Source organism: Molothrus ater, chromosome 2 (assembly GCF_012460135.2).
Source record: "Molothrus ater isolate BHLD 08-10-18 breed brown headed cowbird chromosome 2, BPBGC_Mater_1.1, whole genome shotgun sequence".
NCBI lineage: Eukaryota > Metazoa > Chordata > Aves > Passeriformes > Icteridae > Molothrus > Molothrus ater.
This window is the reverse complement of record NC_050479.2, coordinates 83,063,155-83,086,072: the sequence shown is the minus strand read 5'-3', so window position 1 is coordinate 83,086,072 and position 22,918 is coordinate 83,063,155. Positions and strand designations below refer to the sequence as shown.

Here is a 22,918-nt window from a genome sequence, read left to right as displayed (position 1 = left end):
ACTAGGATTAGAGAGAAGCGGTTTTGCCATAGCCAAATCTTATGTTTTTCTATGGAAAGAATTAGTTGGAAAAAGAGATGGTTTCTGCAATGAAAGTATAGAAATCATGATTTTCTAGAGCAGCAGTGAAAAATAGTAGGTTAGCAACAGTCTAAGTTTATACTTGATAACCCGCATGAAGGCCTGACATCTCTCCTCTTTTCTAATACAGTTTTTTCATTTGGTTCCTCATCTTTCTTTTCTATCATTTGTTCCCCTAATAATCCTTTCCCTCCAGTTCATCCAAGACAGCATTAAGTAGATACTGGTATTACAGAATAGCTAATCAGAATCATCCTTGGTGCATCTGAGCAGGAACACACCTATATTATAGTGTAGGTCTGCTCTGAACTCCAGAGGCTTCCTTGAATCCAGTGATGCTCTTTTCCACAGTTCCTCACAAATCTTTTGTTGTTACAGAATCAATTGGACTAACAGGAGGCAGCAGCAGTGATTTTTTTTCTGGGTTTGATCCTGATGTAGATTTCTATCCTCTGCCAGTTGCACTCATTCTTTTGAACCCTTCTCTGTCTGTGCCTCTGTCCATCACTGTGAGTTTAAAAGTTCCAGTTTCATTCTGTGTCACGAGTGTTTGTGTCAGCCAAGTATAATAATACGTGGTAGCAAGTGTAGAAGCTTTCACCTAATTATAGCTGTCACTTAATAAAACCACTTTTTGATGGATTAGGAGATGAAACCACAGCTGGTTGAGGTACAAACAAAAAGTTGCTGCCTGTTTTCCTGGACCTTTGGGACTTCACTTTTGCTTAAATCCAAGAGGGCATGAGACATGGAGGCAGTCAAAGCATGACTGCAGAAGCCCTAGATGCAATATGTCATCCCAGTGCCCGCATCCAGATAAGAATTAGAAGGGGAGGCAATTTCTAACATGTTTATTATGTAAAATGTATGCACAAACTGAGGCACTGGGTACACTGGCATAATTATCCACTGTGAGAATGGATACCCTGGTGCTGAATGTGATTAACCTGCAAGCAGAGCCAAGAACTATTCTTGTTTCAGAAAGCCTGTGTTAAACCTGCCTGCCTGTGAAACTGTGCTCAGTGCTGCTGTAATTGCACTCATTGCTGGCACACGTTGTTAATAACAAGCATCTTTGCTGCTGTAGACAAGGGTAAAATGTAAAGATGTTGCAGTGAGCCAAAGCTTGAAAGCCCTCACTTAGCTTGTATGCTCAGGATTTGAACTGCTGGGGAAACTTTATGTCTCTGGCTATTTATTATTGCATACAACATGTTCTTGGAAACCACTCCACACTTAGCAGCAGTTAAACCCATCTGCTGCTCCTGAATTTTCATTTCATTCACAAGCCTGTTTTAAAAGTATTTTTGGACTTGTCTCCAATATGCTATCAGCTGTTCATTATTCTGTTGTAAATTGATAAAAAGAATGACTCAAATTTTAAAAGAAAATTGTAGCCTCCTATATATTTTTGAGCTTTTCACTGAAACTTGCCTTTCTATCATTGTCTGACATAAATTAAATTTTTAGTTTAAAAGTAATTATTCACCATGGAAGTTCATCCCCTCGTGCTCAATTCTGTGGAATTCATCTATAGTAGTTAGATCACTGGCATGAGGAAGAGATTTGACCTTAGCACTGTGATCACGGATAATGTTCAGAATACTGAAGTTCCTGTGAGTGCAACAATTTTTCATGGCTTTATTTAGAAATACTATCACCATTTTCTTTGCACATCTCTTCTCCCTATGTTCATATTTTATTACTTTACTTTGCGTAACAGTACTTCAATGCTCTCTACATATGATTAGCAGGAACTATTTAGACTTTCATGAGATCTTTTTTGAAGACTTTTTTTAAACAGAAAACTTGATTTTCCTCATTTTTATTGGTATGGGTGACTTTATTTATAATGCTGCATGATGTTCCTGTATGAAGGTTATATTTGTTGGACTGTGGGACTTCCTGGTATTTAATAGGCACAATTTTTTTTCCATGGCAATAAACTGATCCTTCCTAATCTATAGATTAACAAGGCTTTCCAGACTATAAGTGAATTTAAATATTTCTAAAATTGGTGTACTTCAACACTGAAACTTGTTTGGCTCTAGGTCTTGTATAAAAATTTTATTGGATTTTGGATTTTTGGATTTACAGTAGTTCATCACATTTGGGAAACTTGAAATTATTTTTTTTTTTTAGTTAAAGAGCAGGAGATTTAGATTTTCTATGCAATAACCCCCAAAATTTTAAACTATATATTTGCATTTAATAATAGCTTGTGTGAATAACAAAAATTGAAAATTAAGAAAATGCTTCCTTTAAATAAAAAAGGACTTTTTGGGGTGATATTAATTTGTCTAAGATAGGCATATAGTGCTGTTTTAGATGTCCTGTGAGATCTGAAGTGTGCATATGGCTGTCAGAAATGACAGAATGAAACCCATTCTCTTTTGAAGAAGCAGCTGAAAACAATACCTTAATGCATCTGATGACATGAGACAGCTCTATTTGGGAAGCTCAGTTTCACCTTTAGAGTTGCCACCTTTGTAACTCACAATTTGATGGTTATGAAGAATTCTGTTTTAAATGCTACCTTACTGGCATTTGAGTAGAGTTTTTTCAAAAGATGTTTTTTATGAAGAGGCTTACATTTCTACAACAACTACATCCACTAGTGGCATTGTAAAGTCTTACCTTGGAAGCAAGTATGTATTTATTTTATTTTAACTTAGCGGAGGAATATGCTTTTTGCTTTTAGCTGGTTAGTAATCATCCTGTTGCAAATTAAAATTGCTGGAATTATTAGGGAATAAACCTCTCATGGAGCAAAAACCTGTAGGATATAGAAAGGACTGGAGATCTTAGGTGTTTCAGCACCTTAGCAGTTAAAGGTTTTTTTCATAGAAGCAAATTTGGAGTGATTTCCTCGGTTTTTCTCTCAGTTGGAAACAACTGATCACTATCCCTATGTAATATCCTCTTTTCAGTCTTCCCTAGGGTGTGACACTCCTCTTCTGTAGATTTTCTTTGGCTTTTTCAGCACTTATCTTAAAAAAAAAAAAGCCCCAGAATTATACAGTTCTGCTGGTGTCTCATCATCAATGATTACAGCACAATAGTTAGAACCCTTGTCCTTATACACAGCAATTCTTCATATCTTGAATGAAGGCCATTTTGCAGCAGAACCTCACTCTTGGCTCTTCCTTAGCTAATGACCTCAGCAGAGGTGTTCCTTACTCTGTCTTTTTGATTTTGATGTTTCCTCTGTCCAGGGACATGCTTACTGCTTGGGAAGTAAGCATTGGCTTTCTTTTATCTGTGTTTAGGGTACTACACATTTCTTCTCAAAAGTCTCCAGAACCAAATACATGCACACAGAAGCTTGCTGTGGTCAAGGTGCATCAGCTCCAGTGGACTCCATAAAATGCCTTGTGGTTGTTCCTGGTGGACTTGGTGCTGATGTTAGGGAGTCGCCAGCTGCCCATTACACTGTAAAAGAAGTTACTCTAGATTTTTTTAATGTAGAAATTCTCTCTGTGTAAGCTCACCTGGGTATTCAGATGTATGTTCATCCTACTTCACTGAGGTGGGAATGCACCCTCCAGAGTGACTCAGGGAATTTAAGCCTGAAACCATTCTCAGTATTTTCCCATGTCTCAAAGGATTCTGCTCCTAGCTGACCCAGCTAAATGCCTGCAGACTGACAGCATCAATTTAAGCCTCAATTCTTAAAAATATTGTTTGTATGACAGCATTAATCTTTTTAAGCAGAGCCAGAAGTCCTTTTCCTTAGACCATATACTGCGATGTGTGATACTTTGACTACCTTTTTGACTATTATTAGCCATTCTTTAGAGCAACAGAGCTTTGAGACTTCCCTGGATGACTTGGCCTAGTGGCTTTATACTTGCTGTGTTTTATGCTTGATGTTAAAAAATACTTAATCTTGCAGGTGAGAGTGAAAAAGTGTTACCTTTATTAAAAAAAAAAAAAGTAATGGGTTTATACGCAAAGGGGGTCTACAAGAAGGCTGGTGAGGGACATTTTAGAAATGCTTCTGACAGAACAAGGGGAAATGGCTTCAAACTGTCAGAAGGCAAGTTTAGAGAAAATGTCTTCACTGTGGGAGTGGTGAGACACTGGCACAGGTTGCCCAGGGAAGCTGTGGATGCCCCGTTCCTGAAAGTATTCAAGTCCAGGTTTGGGCCTTTGAGCAACCTGGTGTAGTGCAAGGTGTCCCTGCCCATGGCAGGGGGGGTTAGAATTAGTTGATCTTTATTTCTTTTCACACCTAAACTGAGGGATGATTTTTATTCTTTTTAAAAATTGTATTTATTAAAATAGAAACAAAAAGTCTCTCAAGTAACCTAGTAAAATTGAGGATCAGCATTACATAAGCATTGTAATGAATATGGCCTTTGTAAAAATGCTTTTCAGTCCCTTGTTTATTAAACATTGTGTAAAAATGCTGTTGGATGCATGGCTACAGATAAGGTAGTTTTGCTATCAACAAAAACTGAGATCCTTGCCTTATGTTTCTCCTTACTGTCAGGGCTCTTCCATATTGTTGTTGTTTGTTAAGAACTCATGTGTTTTCTACAATGGCATTGACTCATGCCTATGTGGGAGACCGAATTCATTACAGATTTTTTGTTTCACAAAAAAAATGGAAACCTGATGTTCATTAAAAGCAAATATATAGCCTCCTACTGTTAAACTTCATAAATTCATAGTGATAATTAGAGTGGGTTTTAAAATTTAGAAGCAACTGGGTTATTTCTAATTTTAGCTAAAAAGAGGTGGACTGTCAAGAGCATGTTTATTTATTCCCTGTAGCCTTCTTGCTTCATTTGCTAATAGTTACTAGAGATAGGTAGATGTTGCATACTAAAAATCAACCTAAATACAGTAGTACAATATTAATTCTTGTAAAATATACATAACTTGTTTGTTCTTCCTGTAGTGATAAATAGCTAATCCAGAGATATTAGTAATCAATAATATGCACTCACATTTTTAATACTATATAATATAATGCCAATGTATTTTTTTATTATAAAGCCTCTGGGCAATCCAGTATGTATTAACACCAATTTACAGCTTCAAGGGAATAAATTACCTCACTCCCCCAAATAAACCAACCTGGGAAGCAAACCCACACAACTAAACACCATATGCAAAGACAATGAAAAATCTGAGTTTGGAACATGTCCTGAGTAGATGTCTCTATGTACTTCCAGAAAGGCCAGGAGGAAGAAAATCCCACAGGTAGAGGCCTTCAGCTGGGACCTTTTCCTGAAATGGAATGGACTAATACACAGGTGAGAGTAGTGAAGTTGGCTGTGAGAAGTAAATGAGGAAAGCAAATAGTTTCTGAATTGCTGCTTCATAGTTTTGCCATTTTTTCTCCACCAATGCTTCCCTGCACCCAAAAGGGCCCATTTTAAGTTTTAAAAAAATACCTATTTGTGCAAATGTTTCAATAATTTCCAAGATGCTGTGGCATGCAAGGAGCCACGGCTATATACTGATCAAACTGAAAACAGGTGAGCTATTAGGAAAACAATGTGGCTTGAGTTGACTTCTCACATTTGAGGAAGTCAATGATATTGCTGTGGTAGTCAATGGAGAGACCTGTCCTGATCACAGTTCTTCTAACCTGGTTTGGATGGCTCCTTTAGATGGAGGGGAATCATGCCCTGGAAATTACTTTGTCTCTCCATTGTCTAGACATCCTTATGGGTCAAATAATTCAGAGACCAAAATGTCTTGATTTGATATCTTAAGTGGTCAGGAAAATTTCACCTTTATCTTTTTGAAATGTATTTTTATTGCCTGTTAGTCAGGCAGAGGCACAATCAGTCTCTGAGAGGTAGCAGGCAGGACCAAACCAAGATATAGGACAGGAAGACTAAGCATATTTGTGGACCTGGAGAGCCTGATAGAAAAAGCATTGTTGAAGTTTGATTTGGAGTGGGGCTTTTGGTGGTTTGTTTTGGGGTTTTGTTTGTTTGTTTTTTAATCAAAGAATTTTCCCAGTAGAGGAGTTGTCATTGAAACCAGAAGTGCAAAACCCCCCCACCAAATCAAACAAAAGTACAAGTGATGCTGTTGCACCAGAATAGTAACCTCCATAAATTTCTGTTTTCAAAACACTCAGTTTAGTTTATGTTGCATTTGTGTGCTCAGTTTTCAGTGTATGACCTTCTGCTGCTATGATAATAGGTGTGTGAGACACTTGATATTCTGACTGTTAGCCAGCTGGGTCCTTTGCAGTCTCAGGAGGAAAAGAAGGCCGATTAAGATATGACGATAATGCACACTAATGGGATATTTCTGGTAAAAGTAGTCTAAAGTGATATATTGTTGATGTCCAAATTGGTATCCTTTGTTATCCAGGGTTAAGAAGACTCTGGGATAAATAGGACAGATGAGCTTTCTGGGTGATTTTGCACAGCTCTCTGCCAGCTGGACATCAATTTATAATGGCTTAGGATGTCTAGGTAATTTTCCTTAATGTAAGGGCCAAAAATATGCAATGATTAAGGTGGTAACCTAGGATGAATTCAGTAGCAAGTATAATGGACAAGAACTCTTACCGTATGTATCTGGACACGCAATTCTGGACACTCAGTTTCCACCTCCTAAGATTTCAAGAAAAGTTTGACAAAGCTTATTTCTTGGTTTATTTTTTATGTGAATTAATTTGTGCTGTTTTTTTGTAACACCAAAACCAAGAAATGATGCCAGTCAATCACTGTTTAATTAATTGTGTCATTTATTCATGCAACGATGAACAAAAGCTCTGATACCTTTTCAATACTGAGTGGCACGCAGTAGGAGGGAAGTGCTGTTTGCTCCCTAGCAAGCCCATATGGTGGTAGGAGATCCAGTGTCCCTACTGTATAAACAGCACTGAATCTTTCAAAGCATGTTAAACAACATTTGCCAGTGATAAAATAAGTAAAGCAGAAGGCTCACTACTTGATAACTTTGACCTATGAGCCTTAAAAAAGGAGGCTGGAAAGATCTGTTGGAGAATTTTTAAAATTCTGGAATGTGAGTGTCATGCTATTATTTTCAGTTCTTTTTTCTTTTTTGCAAGTAATGCTGCAGAGCAGGCTAGTTCTCTTTCAGCCCTGGAAAAAATATTGGGATGATTAAGGAGAATTTGGCTAAAAAAGCAAGCCTAAGAAAAAATTAGTGGTAGGAAGAAATTAATGACAGTCAACATAGTTTTAAAGAAAAGCAATTATGCTAGATAAACGTCATTTCAGAATGTGAATTTACTTGTCGAATAGTCCTCGGTCTTATTTAGGCTTTTGTAAGGCATTTCATTTAATTTTGTATATCATTTGGTATAAAATAAATATCAGTATGCTTTATCAAAATAGTATTCCTTAAAGATTGACATATCAAAGCACTGATCAATCAGAAATGACCCTTGCACAAAAATTTTGAGGGATCATAGAATCATAAAATAGAATCATAGAATAGCCTGGGTCGGAAGGAACCTTAGATATGATCTAATTCCAACACCCCTGGCCCTGGGCAGGGACACCTTCCAGTACACCAGGTTGCTCAGAGCTCCATCCGACCTGACCTTGAACAGTTCCAGGGATGGGGCATCCACAACTTCTCTGGGCAACCTGTGACAGTACCTCACCACCCCCACAGGGAAGAATTTCTTCCTAATACCCAATCTAAACCTGCTCTCTTTCAGTTTGAAGCCATTCCCCCTTGTCCTGTAATTGCATCCTCTTTTAAAGCCTCTCTCCGCAGCCTTCCACAGTTTAGAATTGGGTGTGGACAACATATTTCAATATTTTCACAAATCCTTTGGAAAGCTGCATGAATTCTTGGATGTTAGAATTTGAAAAGAATGTGAAGATTGAAACACTAGGAAAAAAAGGAGGACACAGCAGTTAGATAGTGCAGTGCAGTTACAGTCTAGCCTGCAAACAGAGGTCATTCAAACAAAATTGTCAAAATTGTCTCTAGAAGAGAAGTATTACACAGCCAGAAGGGAGCAATGGCATCCTTACACATGAGGACCCCTACAGCTGACATAAGTGAGTGTTCCAGAGGAAAGTACAGACAGCTCAGTGGCACTTGTATTTTTAACTTGAATGTTAAAAAGTCACTAAAAAATAAGAGTAAGGAGGTGGTTTTATTGGTATATGCAGCAGTGAGATTGTGGAAGGAAATATTGTACCAGGTTTTGGTATCTGTAATTTGTAAAGATAATAAATAAATATCAAAAGAGAGAAGAGAGAGTAGAGTGGAGAAAAATTCTTCCAGAGAGAGACATGACCTAAAGACAGCGTATTCCTGTGGGATGATTGGGAATAAGAGGATTCTTCACAGTAGCAGAGAAGAGCGAAAATCATACCAGGCCAAGGCTGGGCAGGTGTTTTTAAAAGGGAGGACATAGGACAAACCATTAGGGAAGGCAGTAATCTCAGTCCTGTTATATTTCCAGGATCAGCTGCTTTCCTGAAATAGGTGTGCATGCTTGTGTTTAAGACAAGCTGTTCTTGTCAGTATTAGATATGGCAGTACACTAGATCCCAATGATCCAGTGGTCTTTTGTGCCTTAAACTTCACATCTTTGAGGTGCCTTTGAGGTGCTGAGTCAGAAAAAACTTCTGCACAGGAATAGGGGTTAGGTGCTATTGTGGAGGGAGATTAAATTCATAGAACTAACACATTTTATCACCTTCTTCCCCAGTCAGTAGATCAAATGGAGAAATGTAGAGCTGTATTACTTGGCCTAATGAAAGCATTTATTTCTTTTTTACTTCCTTCCCACTTCCTTCCATTTTAATTCATTTAAAAATCTCAGTACACCCACCTCCTGGCCTATATGTGTGGAGGATAAAGTTTGAATTCTTCTAGATCGTGAACTTCTGAATTAATTTTCCTTCACTGATTTTTAACCCAGAGTTGCAAAATTTTGACTAAAACAGCAAGGTTTGGTTGAGAGGGCTTGATGTTTCACAGCGCTGTCTGCCATCTACATCTCAGTCATATTTTGTATAACTGGTTGAAGGTTGGGTGATCTTTAAAATGAAGTTCTAGACATACGATATGTTTTTTTCAATTCCTCTTGAGTCATCTTAGGCAGCTTGCTTCATTCCCTTTGCTTTCCTACCTGTTAATTTTCCTTTCTTACAAAGGGCTTTGAGAAGCATTATAGTGGTTGAAGAGTCATTAGACCTTTTCTTTCTATTTGACATAGAACTAATTCATTATTGTACTACCATTACACATATTCTCAGAGCAGGGAATTATATGTTCTCATCTGACAACACTCTAGTACACTTGGAGGTAAAAAGAAACAGACTCCTAGCCTACAAATCCATAGGTGCACTTGTCAGCTCCTAGAGAAAGTATGTTTAAAATGAGCTTTGTTTTGTTCCCCCCCTCCCACCCCTACACCCATTATAGCATGTCTTTTCAAGCTTCCTGCTTTGACTTGCGCGTAAAAGAAATTATTTTCACTTATTCCCACCTTACTTACCTTATATCATTCTCTGGGAAAAAGTGACTCCTTCTGTAGTTAGGCAAGGATGGAAGGGTTCATTGTTCAATTGTGAAGCCTTCCAAAAAACATTTTAATTGTTTTTGCTCAATTCATCAGCAAAGTCTGCCATTGTCTTAATGTCTAAAATAAATTCAGTGTCTCAATAATGACGGGTCTAAAACTCTGGCAAAATTGTGATGAGACCTGTTGAAAAATGGGTGCATCTGTTATCTCCTGTTTTACTCAAATTGGAAACTCTCTAAAGCTTGGCCATTCCTTTTTCATTCTGGATTTCCTTAAAGCCTTCAACAATGGAATTGTAGTCATTAACACTGGTGCTGAGATGTTATGGCTGTACATAACAGGCTAATCAGAAGTTGGCATTCTTTGCATAATCTTAACATTTCACCAGGGAAGAGGGAACTGAGCTCCTGTACCCCTTATTGGAATTTCAAAATGCAGATGAGAACACAGGCAGAGTTCGAGTCTTAAAACCTAGTTCTGTTAAAATGGAATTTCTCTGATATACAAATCTACTTCCTTTATACTCTACTGGGAGACACATTTATTAACTAGCATAGCTATTTAGCTTTTTCTACAGCTGGCATTTCAGAAATGAGTGTTTTCTCTTGCCTATATATCCCTATAGAATTATTTCTCTGTGAAGAATTTTTTGAGCTGAAAGTACTGCATGAGCATCAGGAAGTCTTAATTTTGCCTGCAGTCTGTTTTCATTGTTTGGTATTATTCATGGGTAGTAGAAGAAATGGAGGTGCACTTGATAAATTTGTTTTTCCTTTGTTTATTGTGTCAGTTAATTTTCCCTTGTGGTTTCTCATGAGCCTTGTTAGATACTGCTCAGTGTAGTTTCCCTTCCATTCTCACAAGTTGAGAAGAATTTGCTTCACTTGCCATTCAAGTAGATAATAGAACTTAAAAAGGCGTAATTGCATCCATGATATTGCTCAATATTTCCAAATGAACAAACAGAAAGGTCAGCAACACTTGAGAGGCTTTATTGCAAAGATCTTTCTTCTGGCTTGAGTTTTGCTGAAAATTGTCTGTTGTTAAGAAACAGGAATTTATTGTTCTTAAAAAAGGACATCACCTGTGGGCAATTCTTTAAAAGTGAATGTCCTTAAATTTTTGTGTGGGTGGCTTCTATTGGCAGTCATATTTGATACAGTATTAGGAAATTAGTAATTAATATTAGTAATTAGGTAATATATGTGTAGTGACCCTGCAAACACATTTTAACTGAAGTGATTTGTTTCTATATTCTACTCTTCCACATAGAGGAGTGCTCACTCTAGCTTCAAAACTGAAGCTTAGGATTTTAAATAATCTTCTATCTATCTCCTTTGCAGTCAGCATTTAAGGTAAACTCCTGATTTTGATTGTCAATTAAGTACATCTCACATGCTTTCCTGCAAAGGTCTAATATTAATATTCAGATTAGGCAAAGAAAACTGAATATACAGATAGTAATTCTGCTCTACAGAAGCAGAAAAATTGCTGGTAACATCAGTATTCCATATTGCTTGCCTATTTTATATGGGGTGAAGTGAATGCTGGAGCTTGAAATAAATTTTTCAAACAAGTTATTCTTTTTTCCATTCTGTGATGTAATGCAGCAATGCATTGTTTAATTTACAGCAACAATGATTTGGGGTTAAATGTTATGGAGGCAGTGTAGAGTTTGTTCTGCTTTTAATTGATGCTGTGACCTACATTGTTCCCCAAGGCAGCACAGACGTTTTTCAGAAAAGTCTCCCGTTAATTATAATTGTACTCTGTGGTGCTGGGTCAGTTGTCATTTCCATTATATAAACTTTAAAAACTGGGGGGGCGGTTGGGGGGTTTGGTTCAGGTTTTTTAGCTCAGATTTGGTAAAGCTTTGATCACTTGTCTATAACTGTTTCTATAACTGAAGTGATGGTGGCTTCAGTCACTTCTGTACAAATCCCTGCTAATTCTGAGGGCTCCAAGAGGTACCTGCAGAGCTGTGCACTTAGTGAAAGCACTTCCAGCCTTCTTGGAAAATGAAGTCAAAAGCGCTGAATATTTGTGTCAGCCTAAATTCCCATAGCCTCCTTTAGAGCCAGTGTGTGGTCCTGACCATCCTCTAACCTTTGGAGTAAACCTTAACCTCACTGCACTGCTGAATATGCTCCACGTTTCCTTCAGGAGGCAACCACATCCATAGAGACCATCATGGGGTTCCTATAATATCTGCCTCACAGAAACAGGGAAATATTTATTGGTAGCTTGGATGAAAGATGGTGTAAAGTCAGCCATTTTAAAGGAGAGGAAATTTATTTCTTATCTCTCAACAGTACAAGTTACAGTTTATTACAGCATTTCCTTTCTCTTGTTGATATGTCCATGTGATCAGCTTGCAATATCAGACTCTTCTTGACTTCCTTTTTGTTGTTGATTTTCCCCTCTCATAGTGTTTATCTATTTATATTTCTTTTTTTAATGTAAATTTTCTCTGGATGGGGCTAAAGCCCACTTGCCTCCATTATAACTTCCTTACTTGAAATATTTGGGGTTTTGTGATTATTTAATTACATGTAGTTGCTGTCTACAGCTGCTGAAAAACAGGTTTTGTCAAGGTAGAGGTTGGCCTCTTCTTCCAGGCAAGTAGGGATAGGAGAAGGGAAAATGTCCTCAAGTTGGGTATTAGAAAAAATTTTTTTATGGAAAGAGTGGATAAGCATTGGAACAGGATGCCCTGAGAGGTGGTGTTGTCACCATCCCTGGAAGAGTTCCAAAAAATTACTTGAAGGAGAGTTTGCTATATGTTTCAGTGGGCTGGGTGGTATTCAGCTTGAGGTTGGACTTAATGATCTTGGGTGTCTTTTCCAACCTTAATGATTCTAAGGCTCTATTATTCTAAAGTAAACTTAAGTGGAATATCATGAGAGCTACAAGTGCTTCCCAACCCTGAAAGAGTGACCCAGCTTCAGGATTTCAGAAGCTAAAGATTCAAAAATGAGGAATTTTTGTAATCTTGCAAGTTATTAGGCAGTCTTTAAATAATTTTATGAAGTCATCGCAACACAGCAGTAAAGAGTCAAGAACCTCAGATTCTGTAAACTTCAGAAGCCTGAATTCATAGTATGAATTCACAACCTTTTCAGATATTTTCAAAATTTTGCATCAAAGGGTAATTTTCCTTAAGAAACATATTTCTTCTCAAGATATCATCCTGATTCAATACATTAAAATGCTGTTATTTCTTAAAGTTAGAACGTTGCGATATCCCTGATCATTGGGAATGATTGATGTAATTCTTTCAGCTCAGAGCATAAATTCAGAACTTAGTCATAATTCAATTTGTACCTTAGGATAAAATAGTTATTGCCATGGTATAATCTTTCTGAAAAAAAGACTCATGTCTTATCTTAAAATGTACTGCTAATACCTTTACTTTGCACTGGGGCTGCTGCCTCAGCTGTCCTAACTAATTTTTTCATGTATTCATTCTCCAATTAAGGGATCAAAATTATTTTTCTCTTGTCTTCACAGTATAAATCTTCATTCAGAAAATCATGAGGAAATTGTGAAATAATGGCTATGTAAGCAGTCTATTAAATGTTATTAGAAATACATGCTCTTTCTGTAGTGAACTCAAGTCTCCTGATTGTTTATAAAAAATGTTTATAGGAAGTTTACAGCTACAAAGGGGATTTTTTTTTTGTATGTTATTTGCAAAAGTATTTTGCAGGGTAGAAGTGATCGTAATCTTTATAGTACAGTTGTGCTTCAAGGACCCTCTGTCCAGGTTTAGAGCAAATTTGGGAGCTCTGGTAGGAAAGCAGATCAAATCGGCCCCCTCCCCCTTACTGGTTTGGGAGGAAATACCTCCTTGGAGAAAGGTGGAAAAAACCTGTTTATTAAACAATAAAACCTAAACAATATCAAACAATAAAACCCCTTGTACTCCAAAAGAGATGACAAACTGAGAAAGTCCCATCCCCGGGTTGCGGCTCAGCTCACTCAGTCTCTGATCAGTCCCTCTGGTGCTGGAGATGTCGCAGGCCAGGCCTGGCCCGGTGGGCCACAGATGCAGCTGCTGGTGCTATCCTGGGTGTTCAGTTCAGAGCAGGTTTCAAGAGGTCCAAAGAAAAGGGAAAAAAAACAAAAGTCCAGGAACTTCTTTGCCTCAGCTAGGTAAAACTAACTAAAAGCAAAAGAGAGCTCTGTCCCGCTGTCTGTCCATCCGCAGACAACAACAGTCCAGGAGCAGGAATGTGGAGGAGTGAGTGCAGTGTCTGAAAAAAACCTGCTGCTGCTTCTCTTCCCCCTTCACTCTCTGGAACACTCTTAAAGGTGCAAAACTTATTATTCAACATAAACAGAATGAGATGATTTGGGATAAAAGCATCATATGGTCAACCCAGGACACCCTCGTATAAAAGAGTACCCTTCTTTGTGCAAGAGAAATGTAGAGCTTACTGTAATGTCAAGTGTTTATGTCTCTAAGAAGAAAATGTTTGGTTAAAAATTTTATCTCAGTGTTGGAATCCAGTTGAAAGCACATTTTTATTCAGATCCTTTATTTAGTAAAATACTGAAAAGATACATAGGAATCAGTAGGTAACTTGGAGGATTTTAGAGAACAAAAAGAAACAATTAGGTGTAAACTGATTAACTCACCTGGGAGTGAGGTTTTACCATGGGAGAATTTTTTCTATGTCTTTTGCACTCAACTCAATAAGCAGCACTTTTTCACTTGTTTGCAAAAGCCGTTGTTGCTGATTAAATTGCAAATGAAGGATTGCTGAGTTTAGTTTAATTCATAGTTAAAGCCTGCAGATATTTCAGACATAAAGACTTGGAATTCCATAAAGCCCAGGCAATTTAAGAGACCTTTCCATGTTCAGCATCTTGTTATGAGACAAGCATACATTTTTGTTTAGTAGAGTTAGTTCCAACTCTACTAAATTAAAAAAAAAAAAAAAATTGTTCCAATTGTAACAGAGAGTACCCAGAGAATGGATAAAATTATCCTTTTTCTATGATTTGGTGTTCTACAGGGCACAGTATTTGTTGAGAAATAGAATATGCAGAGCTGCTTTACCACATAAGCCTTCAGTGCTATTGGAGGTTTTAACTATTATTGAATGAGCTGGCTTAGATCTTTACACACATACACACACATATAATTATGAGACCAAATGGCTCTTAGAAGAGTTATATCTCTCTTGGGCTGTAGGATTTTGAAAATTAAAGGTTTTTTTTTTTTTGAAAAGTAAACCTTTTCTCAGTTATATATTTAAACTTTGCAGTTGCAAGCAAAATACAGCTCATACTTAATTTCTGTCCCATAATCCAAGGGTTTCTGTCTCTTCTAATGACCCCTGAAAGCCTCTGCACTTTCAGAAATATGCAGTTTAACTCATAAAACTAAGTTTCTAATAACAAGATTCTTACATTTTGCTTAGAAGTGCTGTGAAAGGAATTGTGATTTTCCTAGCTGAAATGGGCATTAAGCTTAAACTCCACAGAACTTCTGGCTTAAATTTTTCAAAAAGTTCCTTTTAAAATTTTCTAAAATAATAAGGACTTGAAATTATTTCTGAAATAATATGGGCTCTGAGACACCTGCTTCAAATTTGAAGTTCTGCTTTGAGAATGAGTAGGGTAATAGGACATGCTTCCATCTCACTTCCAACTCAGCTTGTAATTCTATGGTTCTGTGATTCTGTGACTTTAATTGACATTTATTAGTGATTGATTTTGAAGAGTGCAATTATATGCTAAGGACTGAACATTGTAGCCTCCAAACTTTAAAATCTCACTCTCTATTTCCCAGACAGACCTTGGTCACTTTTAATGTTTATTTCAGCTTTTCCTTTCCTGTGTTTCATTTTGACTCCTACAGTGCCAGGCTACTTTTTCTGGTTACTTTGAAGTACTTAAACATTTCACTTTGATTTTGCCTTCTCTTCCCCTGACCTTGACAACTCTCTGCTGGCATAGTCACGCTACAAACTTTTTATATTATGTACTGATGTCAATGATGGTGCAGCTTTCAGATATTGTTTGCAATGAAATATAAGAATTGGAGTAAACTTGAGTGACATATCTTTTCTGACATAACCTGTATTTGGAATTCTTTTGTGAAATCTTAAAGCCAAACTTGTAAAAAAAGAAAAATTAAAAATCTAGTTTTCCAGCCATTAAGGAACTTTTCATTAACCAGTGTGTGTTAATTAACTTTTCATTAACAAAGTGTACAAAATCAACTCCTTCTTACTGAGATTTTTTCCCTGCTATCTTTATATCTCTTGTGAAAACTGGGAACTATTGTGTAAGGCAACAGTGTCATTGGAACACAGAATGAAAAGACACACCCTCTCCCAAACAGTTCCTTAACTGAGTAAAGGAGAAAACAAAAATAGATGAAGTAGGACAGAAGAGGTACAAAAACATATTAAGAAAGCACAAACTACTGATATTTTTTAATAGAATCACAGAATCATAGAATGGTTTGGGTTGGAAGGGACCTTAAAGATCACCTAATTCCAACCTCCCTGCCACGGGCAGGGACACCTTCCACAAGACCAGTGTGCTGAAAGTCTCATCCAGCCTGGCCTTGAACACTTCCAGGGATGGTTTAATAACAACTTCTCTTTTTAAATTAATTTCTGCTCTAAAGACAATCATAAAGAAGCAGCTTTGCAGGATGTTTCACTGTCATAATTGAAGTGCCACTCCTGACAATCTGTTGGGAAACTGAACTAAGAAGGCCTAGTCTTATCCTTCTTTTTGGGGAATATCTGAGCCCTTCTAACATGCAGAAAAGAAGTCAGTGTTCACTTATAGAAGGGGTCCACAAGTACATACTGAAGGTAGCCAAAGGAAAATTTCACATGATTGTAGCATACCAGATCCTTTGGGACAAAAGGAATAGAACTTCTTCCCTGGGGATCCTGAAGTGTTTTTTAACACTATTTTTACCTCTACAAAAAAACCTTCTGTGGAAAGAAAAATTCTGTTGTGTTCCCACATTAGGTCAGGGGCTGGTGCATCAGCCTGGAAGTGTGTTAATTAAACTTGTTCTAGATCCTCCTACTTCTGGCTATAACAGGGCTTTCACAAGGCCATTCCAAGCAGTAATGGGGGAAAAAAAAACTAGATCAATGATAAGTTTTTAAATATGACTCACTGGTCTTTGGTGTAATTTGGAGATGGTTGTAGTCTGGTATCAGCAGGTAGAAATTTTGCCTATGCTTACAGAGTATAAACCCCTTCGTAGAACTTTTCAACCAACCATGTGACTTCATGAGCTCTAAGATTATTTTTATTTATGTTTTGAGGGTGTACTGTTTCCTGCCCTACTTCCTAGTAACTGAGCAGTTTAAATTAAGTGATTGCTGAGCAAATTCCAAAGTTGTTCTATGAATGTCAGCATTTCCCTTCGTTAGCTGCTGGGAAAGAGGTAGCTTTTAAATGAGTAATTGATCTCAAAGAGGAAACCTTAGTTATCTTAGTTTATCCTCCTAATAGCACTGATGACTTTTCTTCAGTCTATGTATCTGCTTGGAAAGATGACTTGGGATGAGAGAATATCAGTGGGTATATTGGAGAAGAGATAGATTAAAGAAAAAACTAGAGGAATGTGTGGAAAGAGTCTACAGAAAGGCACCATGTGTGAAAAAGTGAATCTGAGCAATGGGAAAAAAATATGGGAATGGAGGAAAGGAGAGGAAGAAAATGTTTCATAAATTGCCCATGGAAAAAGTGCTTGCTGAGTAAAGGATACATAATGTCTACTGGTTGAAGTTCCTTTCCTTTTGGTTTCTTATTTACGTATTGACTGTGTTTCACAGAGATGTAACAATATTTGCAGCAAGACTAAGATTGAACCACATCATATTCCAGAGAGCAGCTTTTATTGGTTAACATGGGAAAGGCTGGAGAGGTAGTCTGAGGTTTTTTCTGTCTTGAAGCAGATGACACCAGCAAATTCACAGATGTGAAAAGTCAAGGGTTATGCTGTCCAGTCAAGGAATAATCTGTATTATTATATTATCTATCAGGTATCTAAATACATGTGATTTTATGTGGAAACAGTATGTGAAAACTTACAATATCTATGCACCTGTGGGGGTACTTGAGATCCATAAAATCAGAGAAAGTTAATATTAAAAAGACAGCAAAAATAAAACTTATAGTTACATCAAGCTATTGTGCATAAAAACACAGTGCTATCTCATTTATAGGAATTAGCTGGGTGGTATGATGCAAAGAAGGCCCCATAAGGTGCAGCAAAACATACTTTTCTTCCTGGCTTAATGTTCGTGGTAGTAGGCAAACAGAAGTTCTCTATGCCCTAGAGTGGTATCTGTTGTGTAACTTGTCCTTCCTACAGCTTCAAATGGTGTAACTCATTATTTGTTAATATTAGTTGATTGTTTTTCAAGTAATGAATTGCTCAAGCTAAAAGGTAGGCTTTGTGAGTGGGGGCTCAGCATGTTCATGCAAAGGCACTGTTTCTGAAAAATTAATACACAGGACATTTTCATTGTTTCTACTGTTCAGTGAATTTTCAGACCTTCTAAAACAGATTGCTTCCTAACTGTAAGTATGGCCAGGCATCTCATGTTCTGGTTAAATAACTCAAATAATTCATTACTCAAGTGCCTGTCTGTGGTTCTTCAGTAACAGTGGACCAGAAAACTCAAAACTGATCGTATTCCAATTTCTAAAGGTACATGAGAACTCATGTCCTTGGCATCAATTTTTTTTCTTTTCCATGGCTCTAATTTTAGTGAACAGGTTATGGCCATGTGAGGAAACAGGCTATTGAAATACTTTATAAATTGCTACAAAAAAAGCTATTTTAACATTTCAAAGTTAATTCTAGGAGAGAATAGCATGAAGCTCTATCATGGAGCATTTGGTGGTGAAACAAATATTTTAAAGTAAGATAGAGTTTTGGCATAGTGCTCCATATTACAGCACCCTGCAGGCATTTGGAGGCAGTTAAGAGGTGTCACATATATATGAACAGGATTTATTGCATTTTATATTATTGAATAGGCTGCAATATTGCATATTATAAATAAACAATGTGTGTTTATAGCTGTATAATATATTCACAAACCAGCTGAATGGTTCCCTCATAATAATTTGATGGACTGCTTCTTCTTGCCTTTTTTTTTATTTTTGTATAACTGCTGAGATCATCCATTTGCAAGTTAGGCATCAGTTCTTGGGAGTGGAGAGAAATATGTGTCCTCACAGGCTTTCAGAGCATTGTTCAGAGACCCTCTTAAATTAGATTGGTTCGTTCTGCTCAGTTTGTAGAGCCTGACTGATCTAAAAGATAAATCAGTGTATAACCTTATATTGGTAGAGGACTTGCTTAGTTCAGCTTAATTCCTCTGATGGGAGAGGGCAAATTTGGGGTTTGCTCCTCTGCTGTCTTTACTTGAGACAGTCACCTGAAATGAGAAGTAATGCAGAATAATCCAGAGATTTTTAGTGACGAACTTTCTGTAAAAAAACCCAAAATAACAACAAAAACCAAACCAAAAGAAAAGTATGTTTTACAGCGTGTTAACTGTGACCTGAACTTCATCCAATTATCAATTTTGTTCAACTAACAAACTGGATGACTAAAGCATTGATCCTATTCAAACCTAGCTGCTATAAATCATCTAATCTGATGCCTGAAGCATTTGTCTTGAGCCTGTAATATATCCTTATTACAAGCTTATTGGAGACGTTTTCTACTGCACTTTGTTTACAGAGCTGAGAATCTGAAATCAAATGAGGAGCAGGATGGCAATGGAAATTATGGAACAAGAGGTGACTGTATGGATTATTAGAACTGCATATCTTAGGCTAAACAAAGCTTAGATTCCACTTGCAGGTGAAAGAGAAGATGGTCGGTTGCTTTCTTGAAAGGTGATGAGCTAAATGTAGCTATTGACCAACAGTTCTAACCATAGTGAAACCCTTCCTCTTTCCAGGCTTTCTGTGAATCTTTGAGCACAGTGTGAGATTGTGTGTACACAAACCATCTGTTTATGGTGACTGAGTACCATAAATAGGCACAGTGCTGAATATTCCTAACATGCTGAGGCTCTGTAAATCTAATGGTATAGCACAGCATGTCATTCAGAGGAAGGAGGTTCAGAAGTAACATGAGAAAAAAACGGGTCAACTTCATCGAAAAGATGTGGATTTTCTATTAGTACATTTCTGTGGTTTTGTATTTCTTAGACTATTTTTTGAGGAAGGGAATTTTGGATGGTTTTCTTACCATAGTGAGAAATGTGAGAGGCAAAGCTAAGAGGGGGTTACCTATTATGAAAACCTCTTTGTAGCAGTCACATGGAGAAGGCTGTGCCTCAGTTCTCTTGCAACTCATCATGATGAAAAGCAGATTTTAAGGCTTTGGACAAGTGGTGTCTCAGAGTCTTACAGGGGAAATAACTTCTAATCTAATATGATTTTATGAACTTTCAGCTTTAAATCCAGATTTATCAGGTGACAAATGTCTTTTTAGATGTAGGAGTATCCCACAGATTAAAAGGAATATTTTTATGGGTCCTTAGGTATCTATTTGATGTGAAGGAGGTATAAATAGCTTTGAGGAGTAAGCACAAATTTTACAGTGTACACTAAACTAGGTTCAGTGGAGTGCTGCTGAACACTGCAGCTTTGCTAGTTTAGCTGTAAACTGTTCACTTAAAATTAGTCACTGCTGTCATAAAGCTTAAGATTTTCATACATACTGCTTAGGGAGAGATAAAGACCTTCCATTTGATGGCTAATTCCAGTCTTGTCATTTGTTTGCATCTTGTGTTAACATGCTGACATTGATTGTTCCAAAAAGTCACTGCACTCACTTCAGTATTTCCTTAGTCATTGCCACTCCTCTATTTTGGTACGAAATGCCTTAGAAAGGCATTAGTCCTTAGAAAGGACGTTTTGTTTTTAAAAAAGGTATTCAGAAAATGCTAGCACATTAAATATCCTATTCTCATTGGTCTCCTGGAGGAAGCTGTGTTCCAGAGCCAGAGATGAGTGCTGTGCCATGTAGAGCAGCACAGCTTTGGTGTGGGGTTGCACTGGCGCTGAGCTAACACAGGCAGTGCTCCTCCCTCAGCACTAACCAGGACAAACTGGCTCTCTACAGCTTTTCCTTGCCCATTTGTGTATCTCATTTCACCATACAGCAGGATTCTTGAGTGATTTTAGCACTGCTGATGTTCAGCTCTGTAAAGAAAACGTGTATTTCACTCTGGAGAGGTGACCAAGCAAACCTTGGTGAAAGGATAAGGGAAAGGGAAGAGGTTAAAAAAAATTAATGGTAATTCTGGCATCAAATGATAACAGAAATGAATCAGAGTAAACCTTTTGTAGCACTCCAAAGCATACTGATTTATTGTCTGCTAATGAAAATTGCCCAAATAATTTGAAGTGCATGTATATCAGGTTCACGTATCCCATGCACTTAAATATTTTAACTAAATGGAACTTCTACTGGAAATTCTAATTAATGCCTTGTTTAAACATGTTACAGTTTCAACCAGATGCATTATTCAATCTGTTCTGCTGCTTTACTCATGGACAATATTTGGTTTTTTTGTCTTTGTCATAAATTACACTTTAGATTTTGATGAAAATATCTTCCCAGATTAAGTATATTGGATGCCCATCTCCTTATTTTTCTTAAGAGCAGGCTGTTTCTCATTTAATTGAACTTGGGTATTGCTGAATTTGTATGGTTTCAAATACCATAATTAAAATAACAAACATTGATTATGACAGACTTACGACCAAAACTTGTGATAAAATTTTATTAATCTCTTTTCTGCTTACTCAGACAATTGGTATCATTCCGCCTAAATCCTGACATTTACAAGTGTGTTGACAGCTAAATAAACACTCAATTTTTACATTGCTTATAGGAGTACAGATGCCCAGCACACTGAGTGTTGTTTTATCTGTATCTTTACATATTCATATACTCTTTGACACCTCTGCATATATTATAAGAGGGAAGGGGAAGATGGTGTCCAAATTTGTCACAGAAGACACGTGTTAATATGCATTAAAATGTTCAAAGAGCAATATTCATCTTAGCCTGTACACTGAGAAGATATCAAAGCAGCTCAGCAGTGTGTTATGAGCAGCTAATTTGAAACTTCTGCTCCCTGTTAGTGTCATTCTCTCTTAGAGTGAGATTTTGTTTAAATGCAAAATGTCACCCAGACTTTTTGTTTAGTCCTGCAAGGCTGCTCAGAGTGCATCATTTGCAAATGCTGTCTGTTCACAGTGAGAAAGTTCATAAAAACCACACACCAGCAATTCCCCAAGGAATAAATCAATTAAAATATTTCAAATTTACTGCTGTTGGACATATTGGGTGAACTGATAAAGAGATACAATTTAATAGTCACCTTAGTGAGATTTCAATATCAAACCTAGTGGTACAGATTTTCAGTCTAGTGGCTAGAGCAATTTATATACTAAATCCAAAACTAGGTGTGGTTCCCTGTTCCAAGACATGGGAAAAATGTTTTAACACTTTTCAGATCATTTTCATAAAAAGAGAATATTCTAACAGCAGCCTTCATCCAGCCTCCACTGATGACCTCAGGATGCTTTACTGCATCCTCCTTTCTCTGCTGCTGCCAAAAAGCTGGGACTACTATTTTAGCATGGCTATGTCAGATACTGAGGAACAGCTGAGGTAATTATTAAACCCAAACTCTCTGAGATTTTAGTGTAGTTTATATATAAATGTTCCACGGGCCAGAAGAAATGAAAATGTTCAGGCTGATACCCTGACAATATTTGTGGAATTGGGCAGGATTTCTTCTCGTATGGTGTGACCTATTTTCTCGGTGGTTTCTGAAAGGATCTTCCACTGCTGTGCAACACTTTCAGGACATAGTAGTGAGAGGAACTTTCTAAATGCATTAGTCAGAGAGAAAGGATGTAATGGTGCCAGAAGGAAGCAGAATGTAACAAGTAACTGAAAAAGTGGGGAATAGCAAGGAAATTAGAATCCAACCTCAACAGAAGTGTTCATCCTACTAGCTGTCTATAATATGTATCATTATAACTAGGGACGTGTACTCCTTTAGTTTCTTGTTTGCTTTTGCTGATGTCAAACATTATCCAGATGTTATAGTGCATTTTCAGTATTCACCTCCTTTTTATGTCACACTTTTCCTGATCTGCATTTTTCACAGGTTTTTTTTTTTCTTAGAAAAGATATTATAATGTCCTTCTTAGCCCTGTTGCCATATTTTTCTCTCCACTGAAACCATTTCTTAGTTAATAAACCTAATCTGTCCCTTTTTCTTAAACAGGCTTTTTATCTCTGCTGCC

General features: G+C 37.2%; 1 protein-coding gene across 22 annotated transcripts in view; it reads left to right on the top strand.

Annotated features, from left to right (window-relative positions):
• Nucleotides 1–22,918, top strand: part of DLG2 (discs large MAGUK scaffold protein 2) — a 984,854-nt gene that overhangs the window by 389,487 nt on the left and 572,449 nt on the right. For 14 of the 22 annotated variants that reach the window (XM_036384308.2, XM_036384316.2, XM_054518562.1 and 11 more), the window contains one exon: nt 5,265–5,345. The exons of the other annotated variants lie outside the window; for them this stretch is intronic. In XM_036384308.2, the coding sequence (XP_036240201.1) occupies nt 5,265–5,345 (81 nt within the window). The remainder of the gene's footprint in view (nt 1–5,264; nt 5,346–22,918) is intronic. 22 annotated transcript variants of the gene reach the window in all.